General features: G+C 40.8%; 1 protein-coding gene across 1 annotated transcript in view; it reads left to right on the forward strand.

The window, feature by feature from the left end:
- SPON1 (spondin 1) overlaps nt 1–20,508 on the forward strand; it is a 249,381-nt gene that overhangs the window by 49,366 nt on the left and 179,507 nt on the right. The window contains exon 3 of the mRNA XM_058546026.1: nt 20,047–20,180. Within this exon, the coding sequence (XP_058402009.1) occupies nt 20,047–20,180 (134 nt within the window). The remainder of the gene's footprint in view (nt 1–20,046; nt 20,181–20,508) is intronic.

The following is a 20,508-nucleotide window of genomic DNA, read 5'->3' on the forward strand; positions in this document are numbered from 1 at the left end:
TTGGTTCTTCACCACAGTTTGCATAGGCATTTGACTTTATCTGTAGAATGCCTTGAGTTGCTTCATCTACCTTGATTGCAACACACTAAGAAAGCAAAGGTGAGGAGCAAAGCTAAAAAGCATGTTCACCTGGAAAACCAGCTGCATGGCAGTCTCAGGCATATCCAGATTGTTCCTTGCTCTTTTCCTTCCTAACTCTTTAAGATCTATGGGTGGGATCAGGTAGGATGGAGACAACCAAAGGGAACTATCAGAGGCTCTGGAGTTGAGCATATTTAAGACACTGCACCACGGTCGATGAGATGAAGAGTGGCAGGGGATGATGTCCGAGAAGTTGTCAGGGGCCAGATCAGGTGGGGAATTGGCAGCGGGCATTATAAAGTTTGGATTTTAAGTGCAATGGAAAGCCATTGGAAGTCTTTAAGCAGGGAAATGACATGATTTGATTTATTATTTTAAATGTGCACTCTGGCTTCTGCAGAAGAGTGGATTGTAGGGGTTAAGTGTGGAAGCAGAGAGATAAATTCGGAGGTTGCTGCAGTGGTTTATAGAGTTTGGGTGTTCCAGGATGCTGGAGAGAAATACTGTGGAGACAAAACCGACAAGCAGTCAGAGGTGAGGCTTAAATGAGATAACATAATGACGTTGCAAGCATGTAGTAGACATTTAACAAACGTGAGTTCCCTTCTTCCTTTGTGCAACAACTACATCAAGAAAACAATGCTTTTCTCTGGAATTGGGTTTAGGGGGATGATGAGTTACTAACCACATTTTCACAGCTGTGTATTGTTTGGAGCAAGAGCTGACCAGGAGATGAAGGTGAGTTCTTGCTGACCACAGCCTGCCTACTGGGAATACTTGCCAAAGGAAGGAGAAAGTAAAGAAAGAGAGGCATGAAGAAGGGAAGGAGGAAAGAGAGGTATGAAAAAAGACTAGAAGGAGGGATTCAGGGGCATCCTGACAAATATGAAGAAGTTGCTCTGTGCAGAAGGTGCTGGCTAATAGCTAGATTTGCATCCTTAGAAGTAACAATATAGATAAGTCAGCACAGTCTGCTGTGATTAGAACTGGAAGGAATCCTCTGGAGGCCAGCTCATCCAACTTCCTCATTTTAGGAAACTGAGATCCTGAGAGACTTGTGCAAAGCCACATAGATAAAGGCAGAGGCAGGGCTGACAGCAAGAAACAGTGGGAAAGATTGATTTTCAAAGTAAGAGAGACCAGGTAAACATGTGCTGAGCTCCTGTCCTGTCTTCGACCCAACTCTAGGCACTGGGAAGAGAGGGTGCAATAAAGCAGACAAGGTCCCTGGCCCCTACGCTTCAGTTCCTCCTCTTACAGCAACTCTGCCTCCACAAGCCAGCTATTTTGCCTCCACAAATCAGTTTCCTCTTCTCTAAAAGGAAAGCAATCACACTTCTTTAATTTTAGTTAATTCATTTATTCACTCCGCAAAGATTAATTAAGTTTATGTGATGTGCCACAACCAGAGCAAGGTGCTGGCGACACCAAAGTAAGCAAGGTGGACCCAGCCCCTGCTGTCAGATATGACAGCCTAGACTCAAGATGCTCGTCATCCTAAATGTCCGTCAACATCACCAGGGCCTTGCAAAAAACACTGCTACCCTGGCCCCACTCCCAAAGCTTCTGATTCAACTGGTCTGCCTGGCATCATTATTTCCACGAAGCTCCCAGATGGTTCCAGGGTTCGCGTTCAGGAGGTGATGGAGCTCTGGAGAGGCGAGGATGAAGGGGAATGAGGGTGGTGACTAGGCGGGCACAGACTGCAGCACATCTGGCTCAGGCTCTGGGGTTTCCCAGAGGAAGTGACATGCAGTGAGATCATAAGTAGAAACTAGTCTAGCAACAAGGAGAGGAAACAGTGTCTGGGAAGGCCGGAGTGTTGATGGGGTGACAAATAGACACACTTAGCATAGTCCATGGCCAGTGAGGAGCACTCAGTCCATGGTTCCTTTGCCTGTTTCTATCTCTCCCTTTGTTCTTCCTGATCCTTCTCCCTTCTCATTAATGTTCTTTCTCCTACAATACACCGTATTGACAGGACAACAGCTGATTCCTCGGTTTCTAGTAATTATCTGGAAGAATTTCTTCCTGTCATCCCTCAGCTGGTGAACCGCTCACATCTCCTGCTTCTCAGCAAGGCACGAGCCAGGCTCTCAGCTCGCTTCCCAGGGCGCCCAGCTCACGTGCTCCCTACAGCAGAGGGGAATGCCTCACACCCTTTTCTGCGTGACTTAATCCGTGTATCTGCCCACCCTCCACCTTCCGGTGCACAGAGACAAAATGCCTTCTCCTCAGACATTTGATTTGTTTTGCAAGCATCGGTACCCCCCGGGTTGGTAACCACATTGGATGTGTTTGACAAATAGCCACTGAGAGTTACCATAAATCCACTTCTTTAAGGGAGATTCTTAGTGCTAAAGTATAGTTAGATCAAAGTTTGGCATTTCCCCAGGGTCTGGAGAAGTTCACAGACGTGTACCATATTCAGTCAGATTTAAGCCCGTGTATGAGGTCTGCTGTGCGAGAGGAAATCTGACGTGCTTTTATGTCCTGGAGAATGAAGACATTCAAGGACCTGTTTAAGCCTCTTCTGAAATAACCCTCAGCAGAACCTTACCTCATTCTCAAGGCGAGGGGTGGGGGAGAGGGGAGCACAGTTTTGACCCTGTGCTGATGTCTGCTGACTTAAGCAGAGTTCAACCAAGCATCATGGGTAAGGTGGAGACTGGGACGTTGGGGAGAAAAATCATAAAAATGCTGGAAATGTCACTATCCTATGCTAGGGTAAGGGAGAGTAGGAGAGTCCCTCTCTTCTATTTATAATCTTCTAAATGCAATGTAAAAAAAAAAAAGATTATATTATTTTTCCTGCCTGTAAGGTAGCCCCATCCTTTTCCTCCTGGCCCCTCCCCACTTTTCCTTGTTTTGGGCCACTTTGACATATGGGTGAGACCAGAAACAAAGGTTGCCGGCTCATCCAGGCAGCCATCTGTCCACACTTGCCAGTGAACTGAATTTGCCAAGAACTCCCACTCCAGGGCTCTAGGGAGAGGCAAGCTGATAAGCTTGTGCCTCTGATAAATCCTACAGCCTGGGATGATCAGCAGGGGCGGGGAGGCTGAATCCATGAGAAACTGCATCCCTTGTGGAGACAGGGCTGGATCCCTCTCAGCCCTGAGGTGCTGACATTGTAAGAACTGGAGGAATGAGGAGGGAGGGTGGAGGTGGAGGGTCAACTCAGATGTTTAAAAAGCCAGAGCTGCAAATAAAATGTGGCTGGGATCAGTTTTTTTCTGCATCTGACCTTACTAGAATCCTCTTTCCAAAAATCTAAGCCTTCTCTGGGCACACAGAGTCTTTCTGGAGGCTGGTGATGTAGTGGAAAGGCCACTGGTTTGGAGCCAGACTGCAGGGTGTGAGTTCACTCTGAGCCTGGCAAATCTGATTAAGTGACACCATTTCTCAGAGCCCCGTTTTCTTCTGTGAGATGGAAACCTAGTCCAGTCTCAGGACTGTTATGGACTTTAAATAAGCCAACATAGTTAATGCATATAAAGCCCAGCCCAGTGACTGGGACATGGATGGCCCTCAGCAAACTGAGTTTTTGCTCCTAGCTTTGTCCTTTGCTAAATGAAGTCAAACCATTGAAAGCCCCATTAGTGTACAAGAGGCATTCCTTTGTCCATCCCAGAAGGTGTTAGCACAACATAAAAAGGCTTCCTGAACAACTTCAGGCCGAGCAGGATAAAGAGACGCACATTTTGCTGAGCTGATCATAAATCTGAATGAAATAATTATGTAAAGTATTCGAGAGCAATTCAGTGAGAAGATGCCTCATCTGCCTTGATGGGCTTTTCAATTACTCATTTTTAGTACTGCATTATACCATTCTCTGGCAATAATTATTAAATATTTCAACTGTATTGCAATATAAAACTTAAAAGGCTGATTTATTTCCTAGGCATTAGACTACCTAGTATAACATTCTCCAATTATATGGTTCTATTTGTTTAAACCTATTTATCAGAGTGATTTTCTAGCATTGATTCAAAACTGATGCCAGCTCTCCAAGCAGAAGATGAAGGGACAATGAGTTAGGTCCAGCAGTCACAGGAACCTGCTTTGGGGTCATGAGGGATGTGAGCCCAGACTCCCCTCTTCCTAGTCCCAGTTTCTGAATCTGTAAAATGCACATAATTCCTACTTCACAGGACTATTGGGATGATTATGTGAAATAATGGATATTAAGTGTTAGCAAGAACGTAGGGCATGGCCTCAATAAATACTAGATAGTATTGCTATGACTATGCAGTCTGGGTGCCCTGGATTTGCCAGTTATTCACACTTGTGCATCAATAACCTACGAGGCTCTGGGCACTAAGGGTGCTATCAGGGGCCATTCTCTGATTGTCACTTTAAGAACCCAAAAGAAGTCACAGTTATGGGGCACTTAACTGTTCCAGGCATCTTGCTAGTTACTGTACATAGAGCATCTTCTGTCATCAGCACAACACAGCCATTTTACATAAGGACACTGAGGCACAGAGAGGTTAGTTACTTTTTTCAAGGTCACTCAGTGACTAAGACAGAAATTAGACCCAGGTCTGCCTGGTTCCAAAGCCTACAGGTCATATTCTCTTCACTACCCCATACTGCCTCTCAGGATCCCAGGAGGCATATTTCACTTGGTTTGAAGGAGAAATCTTCCTTCTCTTCCTGGTTCTTCTAAAGGATATCTCTCTTTTCTTATAGGATTATCTACCCCTGGTAAGTGACCAGTTCCCTCAAAGTCCATCTCTACCTTTCTTAGCATCTCCCAATCCTCATGTGGAAGACGAGGCTCTTTTTTTTTAAATCAAGGGCTACACTGTGGGTAGAATGATCCAGCAATGACCCCTACACACACACACACACACACACACACGCACGCATACCCCAGTTCCACTGGATCCTGTCCACTGTACTTGAGGCTCCCAAGCCAAGCTGGATTTAAATGCAGTCCAGCTGGGCTGGTGCCAGGATACCAGTCTGTAAGAAGCACTAAAACGTCACTGAAAATGTAATGAGATGGAGAAAATCGTCTTTACCAGAATTATCGAACCAAGCATGATGTGAGAATGATGATAATAATAATATTTATTATTATAAATAACACTCTGTGATCTTTACCAGAATTATTGAAGCAAGCATGATGTAAGAATGATGATAATAATATTTATTATTATAAATAATACTCTGTGATTATAATATATACAGTGATATCTTTGTGCCAGGAACTTCTCTAACTCCTTTACATATATTAACTCATTTAAACCCTTCCAGCCCATTGAGGTCAGTACTATTATTATCCTCCATTTTACAGATAAGAATACTCCTTCCAGAAAGGTTAAGGAATTTGCCAGTCACACCTCTAGTAAATAGGCTGTTGGGCTCTCCCAGGCCCTTCACCATTGCCTCTTGGTAGGGGGCGCTTAAGTGACAAGACATGCTACAGGCTGCCTTCCAGGCCTCTTAGTTGCTGGAAAAGGTGTGCAAGTTCAGGGCTGGGAGCTGAACTGCTCAGGGCAATAAAGTGGGAGCAGTGCTGAGCCAGCAGTCTTCCCCACCTCCTCCTCCCACACAGCTCTCAGCCTCTCCTCCAAATGAGTGTTGGGCAAATATTTTGAGATTATCATTTTGAAAGGAGGCCAGGTTATTAGGCTGCTCAGGGCGCCCGCATGTCCTGGTCCAGCCCTGCTCCCAATCCTGGCCTGCTGTGTTTGCTTTCAATGTGTGAAACAACCCATATAGCATGGAGGATTAATCTGCTTTTTGGGGGAAGAACACAATCCATTAGCTCTAGGGACTTGACCTCCGTGGATTGGAGACCATATGCCCAGAGCAAGGTGCCAGAGGGGCCGCCTACAGTGCTCATGGCCCCCTCTGCACTGCTCCTCTCCCAGGTTCTCACATGCTTCTTAGGTCTGGGAGGTGGAGGCACACCCCTGGGAAAGAGAAAATAAAGCAGAAAAGGTAAAAAGGATGACTAAAATGAAAATAACAATCTATTTTGGCAGAGATGCTAGCATAGAAAGGGATGCTAGTAACTTTGGCGAGGGGATATAGGGGTTGGGAGGTGAGGGTCCTTCTGCGGAAAGAGGACAAGATTTGGGCCTAAATCTTTATAGCCCAGAAGAGGGACCACTGTCAAAAGCTACGCTGGATAACACAGACAATGCAGACAGTCTAATGATGTTTCTGATGTGTTTAGAAAAACCTGGAAAAATGTGGAGGCTCCTAGGACAAATGGAAAAAAACAAGACACAACATTATAAACACAATATGAACACAACTGTCTATAAATTTCAAAGTATAAATACAGAAAAGTCTAGAAGGAAACAGACAAACCAAAATTATTGAAACAGTGGTGGATTTTTTTCCCTTTACTTTTCTGTCTTTGTAAACTTTTCTATAATGAACTTACTCTTTAGAGCAATAAAGGCAAACTCCTTATTTAATTTTAAAAATCTATATTGGAAGCTCTTTCGTAAAAGACAAAGCAGCTGTCTTTCATTCCGTGACTTTCAGACTGAGAAAATACACGTGGGAAACTAGAAAGAGGCGATTTAATCGCTGGAATTATTTTCTTTGGATTCTCTCTCAGATTTTACTGAAGTAGTTCAAAATCCCTTCCTGGACAGATCCAGCAATAATAACCTACGTTAATTTCACTCCCAGGAAAAATTAAAGATGTGAAATTTAGCCATAAGAGATGATCATTATAGCCCAAGATTGTAAACAACAAAATGTTCAACACCCTGAGGCGTGTTAGGTAAAATGTGAACTGTTCATACTATGGGCTATTATGCAGTCATAGAACATTTTATTGAGATATATATTGAGTAGAAAAGAAAGTTGTTCATGATGTGTTATTGAGTAAAAAAGCAGCTTACAAGACAGTAAGTATAGTATAATCCTATTTTTTTAGAATTGCATATATGTGTGTACACGTATGTATAATCTGAAAAGATACGCATCAAAAGGTTAATTATAACTATCTTGGGGGTAGTAGAATTACGAGTAATGTTTATTTTGTAATTTTTGCTTCTCTGTTTTCCGATTTTCCTGCGATGAACAAGTATCTCTTGTGTAGTAATAATAAAAAGTTTATTTCTGCTTTTCCTCTTCAGGATGTCTTCCTCCTATGTTAGTGCAATCACCGTAAGGTGTTGGGGGAATGCTTCCCTCTAGCTACAACATACTGAGGGCCCGTTATGGGTGCTGAATGCTTTGTAAATATGATCTCATTTATTCCTTTTGTCAACCAAGCAAGGTGGGTATTATTATCCTCCTTTTTCAGATAGGAAAGCAGACTCATAGAGGTCAAGTGACGTGGCCAAAGTCATCCAACTGGAAAGTGGCAGAGCCAAGATTTAATACAAATCTACCTGACTCCAACACTCATGCACTTTCCATTCCACCACACTGCTTCTCACAAACATCCAAAGAAGAAACATTTACGAGATGATGTTGCAAGACATATCTTCCTTCATTCTCCAACCCTAGTCCCTAACTGTCAGTGTCCCCTACACTCTCTGACACAACAACCCATGTTTAGATGTCCTGATGTTCTCTCCTTCAGACTCAGTTCTCCTACTACCAAGACCAACAAGGACTTGAAGCTAGCCTGCTCAAGCAAGCGCTGTCCTCGATTAAGGGTTATCACCTCACTATCCCTGATAGCCATCCTTGGTCATGGTGTCTTGCACCAACCTCTGGGCTCTTGAGTTGATCTCTTACTCACATCCCCCAGCAGAAGTCCTTTCTTATCCTAAAGCCCAAGTTTCCAAATCTACCCTCTCCTGCCAACTCTACTCCAATACCGTGCTCATGGGACCAGTGTCCTGTTGTGGATGCCATTCCAAGTTCCTATTCCAATTATCTGACTTATCCTTGGTTCTCATGTGGGAACTTGAGCCCTAGCCCTGACCACTAGCCCTGATCTCTATGCCTGGGGCTCTGCTTCCTGAAGACAAATGTCCAAGATGCCACCTACATGAACTTCTAGATAGTATTCTCCTAGATGTCCCACTGCCATGGTCCACTCACTTGTTAGAATGCTTGTGACTTCATCTGAGACTTTGATGCTGTTTAGGTTCATCTCTTGAAGCTTATGTCTGTTGGACAAAAAAGGGTGTGGTGACACGTCGGGAGAGAGAATCCTGATCAGAATTGAGAAGGGGAGCCAAGATTAGATTTAAGAAAAAACTATTGTGTATTCAAGTCTGAAATGAAAGTGAGGCCATAAATATGATGAGGGAAGAGTAAACACCCTCAGGGTAAAGGAGGGTCATGATGTAGATTTCAAAATGGGTATGGAGTGTGATTCAGGACTAAGATTGTGGTCAATGAACAGTTTTGGAAGCCTTTAGGGTCATGCTGATGAGGTAGCTTAGCAAGTCCCTGGTATTTGAAAAGGCCTATTCATCACCAGATGCCCAACCAGTTGCCTTAACTATAGGTTTTTAAGCATTCTGGCAATCAAACTTTGTCCACCTGTCTAAACCTGGGTCTGCCTTACCTGGCTATCTCACCTGGCTGGATGGGGACCAGTCACAGGTCCCTTAATCTCTCTCTCTTGCAGGGATTCAAGCAGACTGTCTTACCAGCAAATCTCTCCCAAGTGACTTTAAATTTAAACTTAACCTGAGAAGGTTTATGTTAGCTTATATTAAAGAAAAAAAAATGGACATGTTAGCCATGGAATGTTGTGATGAAGTTCTTTAAAAAATTTAGAAACCTTTCCATTTAAAGTAATACATCATCATTGTGGAAACTTTAGAAAATACAAAAAACATAGAGAGGAAATAAAAATCACCCATAATACTACTACTAGACGCAACCACCCATTGTAATATGTTTTAATTTTCGGTCTCAGGTACTCAGAAAAGAAACCACAGATTGAAATGAATGGTGAAAGCTTTTTAAGTGACCTTTATTTAGTTGGTGGCTAACACGGTAGGTCTACTCTAGACTTCGACAAGTGTGGAGTTGTTTGGGGGTTGGGGAAAGGTGCAAGAGCAGGTTCTGATAGGCCGAAAGCTTGTTGGAAGAAGCTGATATTTTCTAAAAAGCAAACAACTTTGGGAGCACTCTCTGAATCAGAGGAAACAACCCCTTCTGTTCAAGGCTTAATTACCATTTGGCAACTGAAGTTGTAGATAAACAACCATATTTACCTGAGGTGGCTTCTATGGCTTGGAAAACATTCTTCTTTGTTTCAGTTCTGGGCCAAGAATCTTAGTCTTATCCCCTACTGGGATCTTTGCCAGAGGCAACTGGAAAGAGCACAGGCTTTGGCTTCAGACAATCCTGGGTCAGAAGAGATCACTCAGAGCTTCATTTCCTCATCTGTAAAATGGGAATATTAATTCCCATCAAGGATTCAATGATGTGACCAGTTAAGTACCTAGCACATAGTAGCTGTTAATTAAATATTAGTTCCCTTTGGTTTTCCCAGTGTAGTCACCCAGAACTCTCCCAAGGATTTTAAAGATTTGGGATTAAAAGTACCTGCAAAAGTTCTGTTACTGCCAGTAAAGAGGGTCTTCACTGGAGGCCAAGTGCGCAAGTCCAAGAAAATCATATTGTTTGGAAATCCATCCTCACACCAACAAAGCTGCAGAAAGGAATCTAAGTACACTTCAAGAAAATATAAAGCGAAAGTACTCTTTACATTTACCAAGTACTTGTATGTGTATTGGAGTGGGGTATTTAGTTGTTGGGGGCTGGTCCAGTGTATGCGGCTCCGTGGAACTAAGTTTGGCTAGAGAGAAACTTCTTTACTAACATAAAGGGATTACGTTATTAGGAGGGCCTGTGGTATAGGGAAAAGAGCATAGGCATTAGAGCCAGATAGGGCTGAGGTCAAACCCTGGCTCACCACTTTGGGACTTGGCCAGGTTATTTAACCTATCTGCGTCATGGTAGTTTCCTCAAGGATAGGCTTAATAATGCTTATTTTTCAGTGTTTGAGGGGAATGGAAATAATATATGTGAAGTCCTTGACCAATAGAAAGTGCTGAAAAATGCTAGCTAGTATAATTATCCAGGCTATTAATGACCATCTAGAAAAACAAAGTCCAAAGTTAAAAGGAAGTTCGGGGAGTTGTCTAATTAAGGGAGCAAAGGCAGATATTGCAGCCAACACATAGAGCCAGGAAGCTCACAACCAAAAGGAGGAGGCCAGTATACTTAGTTCTTCAACGCACACCTCTTATGTATCAGGCACTGTGCTAAGTGCTGAGGAAACAATGAGAAAAAATAAGACTAGTGCCTGCCCTCATGTAGTTTACAGATTATTAGAGAAGTAGACATTAATCAAGGAATCAAACAAATGCATGTAAAATTAAAAGAGAGGTAAAGAATCTGAAAGGAGAGGGATGGGATTATGAGAACATATAAAGGAGGGAATTGCCATAGTTAAAGAAGACAGGGAAGGCTTTTCAATGAAAAGGATGAGTGAGCTGAGATGAAGTAAAGGAAGGGAAGGAGTAAAAGAGGGAGGAAGGGAGGGAGGAAAGAAGAAGAAAGAAAAGGAGGGAAGGAGGAACTAGCAATTGACCAAGCTTTGGCAGGAGAAAACAGAAGACCAGTGGACCAAGTACAGAAAGCAAGGAGGGAGATGGCACAATATGAGCATAGAGAGATAGGAAAGCAGGGACTCAACTCTGATAAGGATTTCAGTCTTGATTCTAGAAGCAATAAATAGTTGTTGAATTGTTCTAAGGAGGGAGATATTATAATTATATTTGTGTTTTTAAAAGATCTCTCTGGATTGCAGTATAGAGAACAAATTGGGAAGAGAAAGACAAGAGAGGATGTGTAAAGACCAGTTAGGATACTTTTATATTAGTTCAGATTAAAAATGATGTAGCTTAGTCTAGGGTAGTAGTAGGGATGGTAGTAGGAATTCAAGAGATAACTGGAAGGTAAAATGGACAGTATTTGATATGAAGGGTGAGAGAGGGAAGAGCCAAGGATGACATCCAGTGTTTCTGACTTGCACAGTTGGAGTAGGACCAGGTTAGAGGGAAGATAGTTAATTGTTGACAAAGTGGATTTGAGGTGTTTTTGATCCAAGAGGAAATGTAAGTAGAAAACAGAAGGTCAGAGATACATGCCTGGAGCTCAGAGAAGCGTCCAAGACTGGAAATATAAACTTGTGAATCATCCACACATAGGTAGTAATTAAAGCCATGAATTGAATGAGATCACCTGCAGAGAGAGAATAAAGTCAGAACAGAACAGGGCTTAGCACTGAGCCTTGAGCAATTTCAAACTTAAAGGCTGATGGAGGAAGATGAGCAGCCAAAGTAGACAAAGAGTGGACAGGAAAGTCAAGGGGGTGGAGGGGGGAGCAGGAGGGAGCTATGGCACAGAAGCCAAGGGAGGAGACTGCTTCAAGAAGGGCTACATAGCATCCACTGGATTAGGCATTGCAGAAGCCGCCCATGGCTTTAGTAAGAGCTGTTTTGGTAGTGTGATGTTGCCAAAAACTCACCTAGGATTGGGTTGAGAATGAGGGAGAGGTGAAATGAAGACAGTAAGTATAGCCAATTTCTTCAAGTAATTTGATTGTGATGGAGAGAAGACAGAGAACATCAAAACTGGGGGAGGATGAAGGATTAACTGAGAGTCTCTTAATTTTTAAATGGGAGAGACTCAAATGTGCTGAAAAGGCTAATGGGAATGATTCAATTGGGGCAAAAGTTGAATCTGGAGAAGAGAAAAGGGAAAATTGTTAGAGTCAGGAAGACAGGATGGGAAGAAAGCAGACATGAAAGAGAAGTAAGGCCCCTCTGTTATAACAGGAATGAAGGAGGACAGGGTGGGTGCAGATGGGAAAATGAGGGACTTTACATCTGATAACTTCTGTTTTTTCTATAAAGTAATATGCAAGGTAAAAACAATAAGAGTGCAGGAGGAGAGATAAAGGTTGGAGGTTTGGGGACATTGGAGAAGATTTGAAATCATCTTTGTTGAGAATGGGAAACTAACAGTTTACCAAGTACATACAGCAGTGTAGCAGGGCAGACTTGAGGCTAGGAGTCAATTAATATAGGAGACAATTGGCCCAATTGCAGGGCTTTGTCCAGCAGCACTGAGCTGCAGAAGTGTGAGCAGTTCATCTAGGGTTGGGATTTTATCACATCAGGAAGATAAAATGACAGAGAGTTAAGGGAGTTTTTAGAGTGTTTACTCCATATATAAAAAAATGAAGACCTACAAATAGATAACACAATGTTGATAAAGAAGAGCAGGGAAGAGGGACTTGCCCTTCCAGATATTAAAATATATTACAGTGCTATGCATGAGAGGACCAGAATAAAAAGCCCAGAAACAACATGTGTGTTTGGGAACCTGGATTATGACTAGGTTGAACATATGCCCCATTTGCCTGGGAAAGTCTCAGTTTTGCCTGTTGTCCTGGAGCAATAATAATAACAGCCTTTTTCATCCTTGTTTGGACATTAAATTATGTCGTCACTCTATATATGAGAGGTGGCATCACAAAAAAGCGGGGGAAAGACAGATTAAGTAGTACTAAAAGTAGCTCACAATATGGACTTCTGGTGTCCCATCCCACATATAAGGAGCTTGGAAGTCACCACTCCATCCTACTAGCAAGTAAAAAGCTGAGCAAACTGAAAAATCACCAACTCTTCTTAGGTCCCTCAGAGAAGTGAGGTCGCAGGGCAAACCACTGCCCCCCAAACTGGAGAGACAGACAGGAGGATGCAGAGAATCGCAACTTATCAGAGTGGAAACCTCCACATGCCAGGGCAGGAAAACCTAAACTGTAATTGATGGATTTCTAGAGGCTCAGTGCGGACAACTCTGCGAGTTAGAAACTCCAGGGCACCCAGTCATTGGGTTGGGGAGGGGACAAAACTTTTGTGGGCTTTACTTCCAGGAGCTCTACCAGGTCCTCACAGTGAATATTGGAGAAAAATCCCCTTGTGCTTCTGGCAGAGGGAGGAGAAAAGGAACCATTTTTAAACATGCCAGAGTTTTCTATTCTTCTTAACAAGGCCTGCCCACAGGCGGAACTGTTCTACCAGAGCATAATCTGCAGGGTTTTATCAGAACTTAATCTATCTGGGGGAAAGGAAATATCCAACTCCAGTCTCCCCTAGCCTTCCATGTGGGGGAAGGAAAATACATGACTCCAGCCCCCTCCAGCTATCTAGCCCCACCTAAAGGGGGAAGGAAATTGAGAAGCGCATGTGAAGTTCACAGTCCAGGGGCACAAGTCACTGAAAGACTGAGACCCAGTCATAGGACGATAGAACACTTGCCCTCCTCCACATCTTACCACTACGTTACTAAAGGCCTATTTACCTCAGTCCCTTTTACCCAGAACATCATGTCCGCCTTTCAACAAAAAATTAAAAGGCATGCTAAAAGGCAAAAAACACAATTTGAAAAGACAGAGAGAGCATCAGAACCAGACATGGCAGGGATATTGGAGTTATCAGACAGGGAATTGAAAACGACAATGATTAATATGCTAAGGGCTCTAATGAATAAAATAGACAGCATGCAAGAACATATGGGCAATGTAAGCAGAGAGATGGAAATCCTAAGAGAAAACCAAAAAGAAATGCTAGAGATCAAAAACCTTGTAAAGGAAATTAAGAATGCCTTTGATGGGCTTGTTAGTAAACAGGGCATAGCTGGGGAATCTCTGAGCTCTATCAATAGAAACCTCTAACACTGAAAAGCAAAGAGAACAAAAATTGAAAAAGACAGAACAGAGTGGGCTGGCCTGGTGGCGTAGTGGTTGACTTTGCACGCTCTGCCTCGGTGGCCTAGAGTTCACTGGTTTGGATCCCGGGCATGGACCTACGCACTGCTCATCAAGCCATGCTGTGGTGGTGTCCCATATACAAAATAGAGGAAGATGGGCACAGATGTTAGCTCAGGGCTAATCTTCCTCATCAAAAAAAAAAAAGAAAAAGAAAAAAACCAGAATATCAAAGGACTATGGAACAACTACAAAAGGTGTAACATATGCATAATGGGAATACCAGGAGAAGAAAGAGAGAAAGGAACAGAAGAAATATTTGAAACAATAGTGACTGAGAATTTTCCCAAATTAATATCAGACACCAAGCCACAGATCCAGGAAGCTCAGAGAACACCAAGAAGGATAAATGCCAAAAAAAAAAAAAAAAAACTACACCTAAGCATATCATATAAACTATAGAAAATCAAAGATAAAGAAAAAATCCTGAAAGAGGCCAGAAGAAAAAAAACACCTTACTCATAGAAAAATAAAGAAAAGATTTATATCCAAATTCTCCTTAGAAACCATGCAAACAAGAAGAGAGTGGAGTGAAATATTTAATGTCTTGTGAGAAAAAGCCACCAACTTAGAATTCTGTACCCTGTGAAATTATTCTCCAAAAGTGAAGGAGAAATAAAGACTTTCTGAGACAAACAAAAATTGAGGAAATTTGTTGCCAGTAGACCTGTCTTGCAAGAAATGTTTAAAAAATTCTTCACAGAGAAGAAAAATAATATAGGTCAGAAACTTGGATCTTCATAAAGAAAGAAAGAGCATCAAGGAAGGAATAAGTGAAGATGAAATAAATTTTTATTTTCCTTATTCCTAATTGATCTAACAGATAACATTTTTCTCAAAATAATGATAGCAACAATATATTCAATTACATATATTTACATCTCTATATATGCTTATGTATGCTTATGTATAAGTGAAATGAATGACAGCAATGATGCAAGGGACGAGGGAAGGAATTAGGAATATTTTGCTATTATGAGGTACTTGCACTATCTGTGAAGCAGTATAGTGTTATTTGAAAGTATACTTGGATTAGTTGTAAATGTATATTGCAAACTCTAGGACCACCAGTAAAGAAAGCAAAAAAAAAAAAAAAGTATAATTGATATGCTAAGAAAGAAGAGAAAATGGAATCATATAAAATACTCAATTAAAACCAAAAAAGACAGAAGTGTGGAAGACAAAAATAGGAACAAATAACAAGGGCAACAAATAGAAAACAATAACAAATATGGTAGATATTAATCCAACTATATCAATAATCACCTTAAACATCAATGGTCTAAATACACCAACTAAAAGACAGATTGTCAGAGTGAATCAAAAACAAGATGCCTATATATTGTCTACAGGAAACCCACTTTGAATATAAAGACACATATAAATTAAAAGCAGAATTAGGGGGCCGGCCCCGTGGCTTAGTGGTTAAGTGAGTGCGCTCCACTGCTGGCGACCCGGGTTCGGATCCTGGGCTCGCACTGACGCGCTGCTTCTCTGGCCATGCTGAGGCTGCATCCCACATACAGCAACTAGAAGGATGTGCAGCTATGACACACAACTATCTACTGGGGCTTTGGGGGGAAAAAATAAATAAATAAAATCTTTAAAAAAAAAAAAAAAAGCAGAATGATAGAGAAAGATGTACAATGCTAACCCTGATCATAAGAAAGCAGGAGTAGCCATATTAATTTCAGACAAAGCAGTCTTCAGAGCAAGGAAAGTTATCAGGAATAAAGAGGGGCATTACATAATGATAAAGGAGTCAATACTCTAAGAAGACATAACAATCCTTAATATGTATGTGCCTAATAACAGAGTGTCAAAATATTTGAGGCAAAAACTGATAGAACTGCAAGGAGAAATAGCTGAATCCACTATCCAGCTATCAGAAATAGCTGAAGTTGGATACTCCAACACCCCTCTATCAGAAATGGACAGATCCAGCAGGCAGATAATCAGTGAGGACATAGTTGAACTCAACAGCAGCATTAATCAACTGGATATAATTGACAGCTATAGACTACTTCATCCAACAGCAGATTACACATTCTTCTCAAGCTCACATGGAACATTCACCAAGACAGATCACACTCTGGGTCATAAAATACACTTTAACAAATTTAAAAGAATAGAAATCATACAATGTCTGCTCTCAGACCACAATGGAATTAAATTAGAAATTAATAACAAAAGATAACTGGAAAATCTCCAAATACTTGGAAATTAAGCAACACATTTTTAACTAACACAGGGGTCAAACAAGAAATTTCAAAAGAAATTTTAAAGTATTTGAACTAAATGAAAATACAACTTATCAAAATTTGTGGGATACAGTGAAAGCAGTGGTTAAGGGAAATTTATAGCATTGAACATATGTATTAGAAAAGAATAAAGATCTAAAATCAATAACCTAAGCTTCCATCTTAGGAAACTAGAAAAAGAAAAGCAAATTACAGCCAAAGTAAGCAGAAGAAAAGAAATAATAAAAATGAGAGCAGAAATCAATGAAATTGAAAACAAGAAATCAACAGAGAAAATGAACAAAACCAAAAGATGACTCTTTGAAAAGATCAATAAGATTGATAAGCCCCCAGCCAGGCTTATTAAGAAAAAAAGAGAGAAGACACAAATTACTAATATCAGAAATGAAAGAAACGACATCACTACAGATCCCATGGACAATAAAGGAATAATAAAGGAGTATTATGAAGAACTCTATGCCCACAAATTTGATAACCTGTATGAAATAGACCAATTCCTTGAAAGAAACAATCTGCCAAAACTCATACAAGAAGAAATAGACAATCTGAATAGGCCTATATCTATTAAAGAATTAAATCAATACTTACCAATCTTCCAAAACAGAAAGCACCAGACCCAGATAGGTTCACTAGTGACTTCTGCCAAACATTTAAGGAAGAAATTATATCAATTCTCTACATCCTAACTCGTTCTATGAGGCCTGCATCACCCTAACCCCAAAACCAGACAAAGACATTGCAAAAAAAAAAAACTGCAGACCCATGTCTCTCTTGAACCTAGATGCAAAATCCCTCAACAAAATATTAGCAAATAAAATCCAACAATGTATAGAAAGAATATACACCATAACCAAGTGGGATTTATCCCAGGTATGCAAAGCTGGTTCAACATTTGAAAATCAATTAATGTAATCCATCACATCAACAGACTAAAAAGAAAAATCACATGATCATATCAATAGCGCAGAAAAAGTATATGACAAAATCCAACACCCATTCATGTTAAAAACTCTCAGCAAACTAGGAATAGAGAGGAATGTCTTCAACTTGACAAAGAGCATCTACAAGAAAACCCACACCTAACATCATACTTATGGTAAGAAACTCGAAGCTTTGCTGCTAAGATCAAGAACAAGAAATAAAACTGTCTTTGTTCATAGATGACATGATTGTCTACGTAGGAAAATCTGAAAGAATCAACAAAAACCCTCCTGGGACTAATAAATGTTTGTAGCAAAAGATTAATGGTTGCCAGGGGTTGGAGGGAGGGAAGGATGAATAGACAGAACACAGAGGATTTTTGAGGCAGTGAAACTATTTGATACAATACTAAAATACTACAATGGTGGATACATGTCATTGTACATTTTTCAAAACCCATAGAATATACAACACCAAGAATGAACTCTAATGTAAACTGTGGACTTTGGGTGATAATGATGTGTCAGTGTAGGTTCATCAATTGTAACAAATGTACCACTCTGGTGGCAAATGTTGATAATAAGGAAGGTTGTTCATGTGTGGGACAGGGAGTACATGGGAACTCGCTGTATTTTCTGCTCAATTTTGCTGTGAACCTAAAACTGCTCTTGGAAAAAAATTGTTTATTTTTTTTAAAGTTGCTCATAGTATGGAGAAAATAGAGTTGGATCTCTACTCCATCATATTAAAAAAATTAAATCTAGGGTCCAGCCCAGTTGTGTAGCAGTTAAGTTCACATGCTCCACCTCAGTGGCCCGGGGTTCACAGGTTCGGATCCTGGGCGCAGACCTATGCACCACTTACCAAACCATGCTGTGACGGAGTCCCACATGTAAAGTAGAGGATGATGGGCATGCATGTTAGCCCAGGGCCAATCTTCCTCAGCAAAAAGAGGAGGATTAGCAACAGATGTTAGCTCAAGGCTTCCTCACCAGAAATAAAAAAGAAATAAAAAAAAAAGAAAACTCTAAATGGATTGAAGACCTAAATGTGAAAGATAAAATTATAAAGCCAATGGGAAAAAATACCAGAGAATAACTTTATGATCTCAGGTTTTAGACAAGACCACAAAAGTGCAAGCCATAGAAGAGAGATTGATAAATTGGACTAAATGAAAGTTGTTTCTGTTAAATGAAGAATTCCAAAGAGAGGATGAATCTCTGGGTGACAAAGATTTTTGTAAATGATGAGGGATTCATAGCTATAAAGTCTTGCAAATCAACAAGAAAAGGACAAGAAAATTCATTGGCAAAGATTCTGAGTAGGCAGTTCACAGAAGGAGAAACCTGATAAATGTATGAAGAGTTGCTCAAATTTGCTAGTATTAAATTAAAACAAGATACTACTTTATATACATCAGATTAGAAACAATTAGAAAGTCTAGTAATCACAAGTACTGGTGAGAATATGGGGAAATGGGAACACTTGTGCATAGCTAATACAATAAAAGTAAGAATAGCCATTCTGCAGAACAATCTGGTAGTACTTAGTGAAACTAATATGATTATACCCACAACCCAACAACCCAGCAATTCCACTACATGGTTTATATTGCTGAGAAACTCTTATGTGGGTTCACAAGTAGAGCAGCATGAGGATCTTCATTGCAGCAATGTTTGTGGCAGCAAAGAGCTGGAAGACCGCTAAGTGGTACTTACTGGGAAGATGGATACATAAAATGTGGTCTTTGCATGCAGTGGAATACTAGGCAGCAGTCAGTAGCAATGAATTACTTTTGCATATAATAACGCTGACATATCTCAAAAGCATAAGGTTAAGTGAAAGAAACATTAAAATACAAAACAATTCTATGTAACTTCAAGTAAATTATATATATATAATATACGTAATATATATAATGTAATTTCAAGTAATTTATATATATATACACACACACACACACACACACACACACTCAGAAGGACATATTTTAAATACTTCGGAGCGGGGCTAAAGAGAGGAGAGAAATGGGAGCGGGATAAAGAATATAGAGATAAACAAAATGTAATTCTCCTGAAAAGAAGAGGAATTTTTAAAAGTAAAATAAATACAATACGGATATACTGATCTCATTAAATTATATTTGAAGATTAAATGAGTAATTCAGATAAAGCACTTAGCTTAGCACCTGGCATGTATTAAACATGCAATAAATGTTATCTATGAATGTTATTAACACTACTCATGACACAGCTACTGCAAATCAATTGGAGTTGGCACTTAAGACCAATTGGATTTAGATAATTTCCTCCAAAAGATCCTTCCAGGTCTATGATTCTACTAGAGAGAGAGGCAAGTGCTGGCCGCAGACCCAGAAGCAAGCAGGAGAAATGCTGCAACAGTCTTGGGGAATGGGAATGGCTGCTAGATTTTTTGCAGTGTTATAGGAGACCTTGATGGTGGCCTTGGGAGAATGCGAATACAGTGCACAAATTAAGAAAGTAGAGACTACACAAGTAAACAGTACTATGAAGTTGAGGGACTTAACGTACTCTGGTGTAGTCCCTCCAAAGGGACGTTTTCTTTTAACATTTGAATTTCAAGTTATAAGTTGTGGCTGACTCACAAAGTCTAGCTATAGAGAGAGTATTTGGTTTGGATTATCCGTGCCCCATCCTCCACCTTCCCTAAAGTGGGACACAGGGTGTCAAAGTGAAATGAGCAAGATCATCAGCTAGTGGCCTGTTCCTCAAAGTGCCGACACAAGATCCTGGTCCCAGAGAGCAGAGAACAAGTGCCAAATCCTTGCCCTTATGTTAATTCAACAAGCATTTACGGGGACTCTATGCCGGGCACCTTTCTGGTGTCTGGGGATATAGAGCTGCTAACAAAAAAATGACAGTTTAAAAATAAAATTAAGGAAGTGTCAACTCAGAAACTTAAGAGGCTTCCCAAAGTGACATTGCATTTTAATGTGTTTGTTTTCCATAGATCATAGATGAAGAAGAAACACAGTTTATGAGTAACTGCCCCGTTGCGGTCACCGAAAGCACCCCCCGGAGGAGGACGCGGATCCAAGTGTTCTGGGTAGCGCCACCAGCAGGCACGGGCTGTGTGATTCTAAAGTAAGTGAACATAGAATCCTTGTAACACTTCGCTGTCTTTCCCAGCAGTCTATCAACGACTTCACGGTGTAGTTGAAGAGGATAATCCTTGACTTCCTCTATCTGGAATTTAACACCTAGTGTCCTTAAATTGTGCGAGGCTGACCAGAGACCCACCTGTAACCTCCATTAGCCTCCCACTCTGCTTTATGATCTTTTCTTCCTTCTCCCGTCAAAATTGCCCTCTTGTGCCGCTTCCTATCTGGCCTCGTGATCCTCCGTTTGGTGAGTTATAATAGATGATAACCAGCTAACAGTTTTCCTCTGAAAGGAAGCATTATCTCAAACC

Source organism: Diceros bicornis, chromosome 7, assembly GCF_020826845.1.
Source record: "Diceros bicornis minor isolate mBicDic1 chromosome 7, mDicBic1.mat.cur, whole genome shotgun sequence".
Taxonomy (NCBI): domain Eukaryota; kingdom Metazoa; phylum Chordata; class Mammalia; order Perissodactyla; family Rhinocerotidae; genus Diceros; species Diceros bicornis.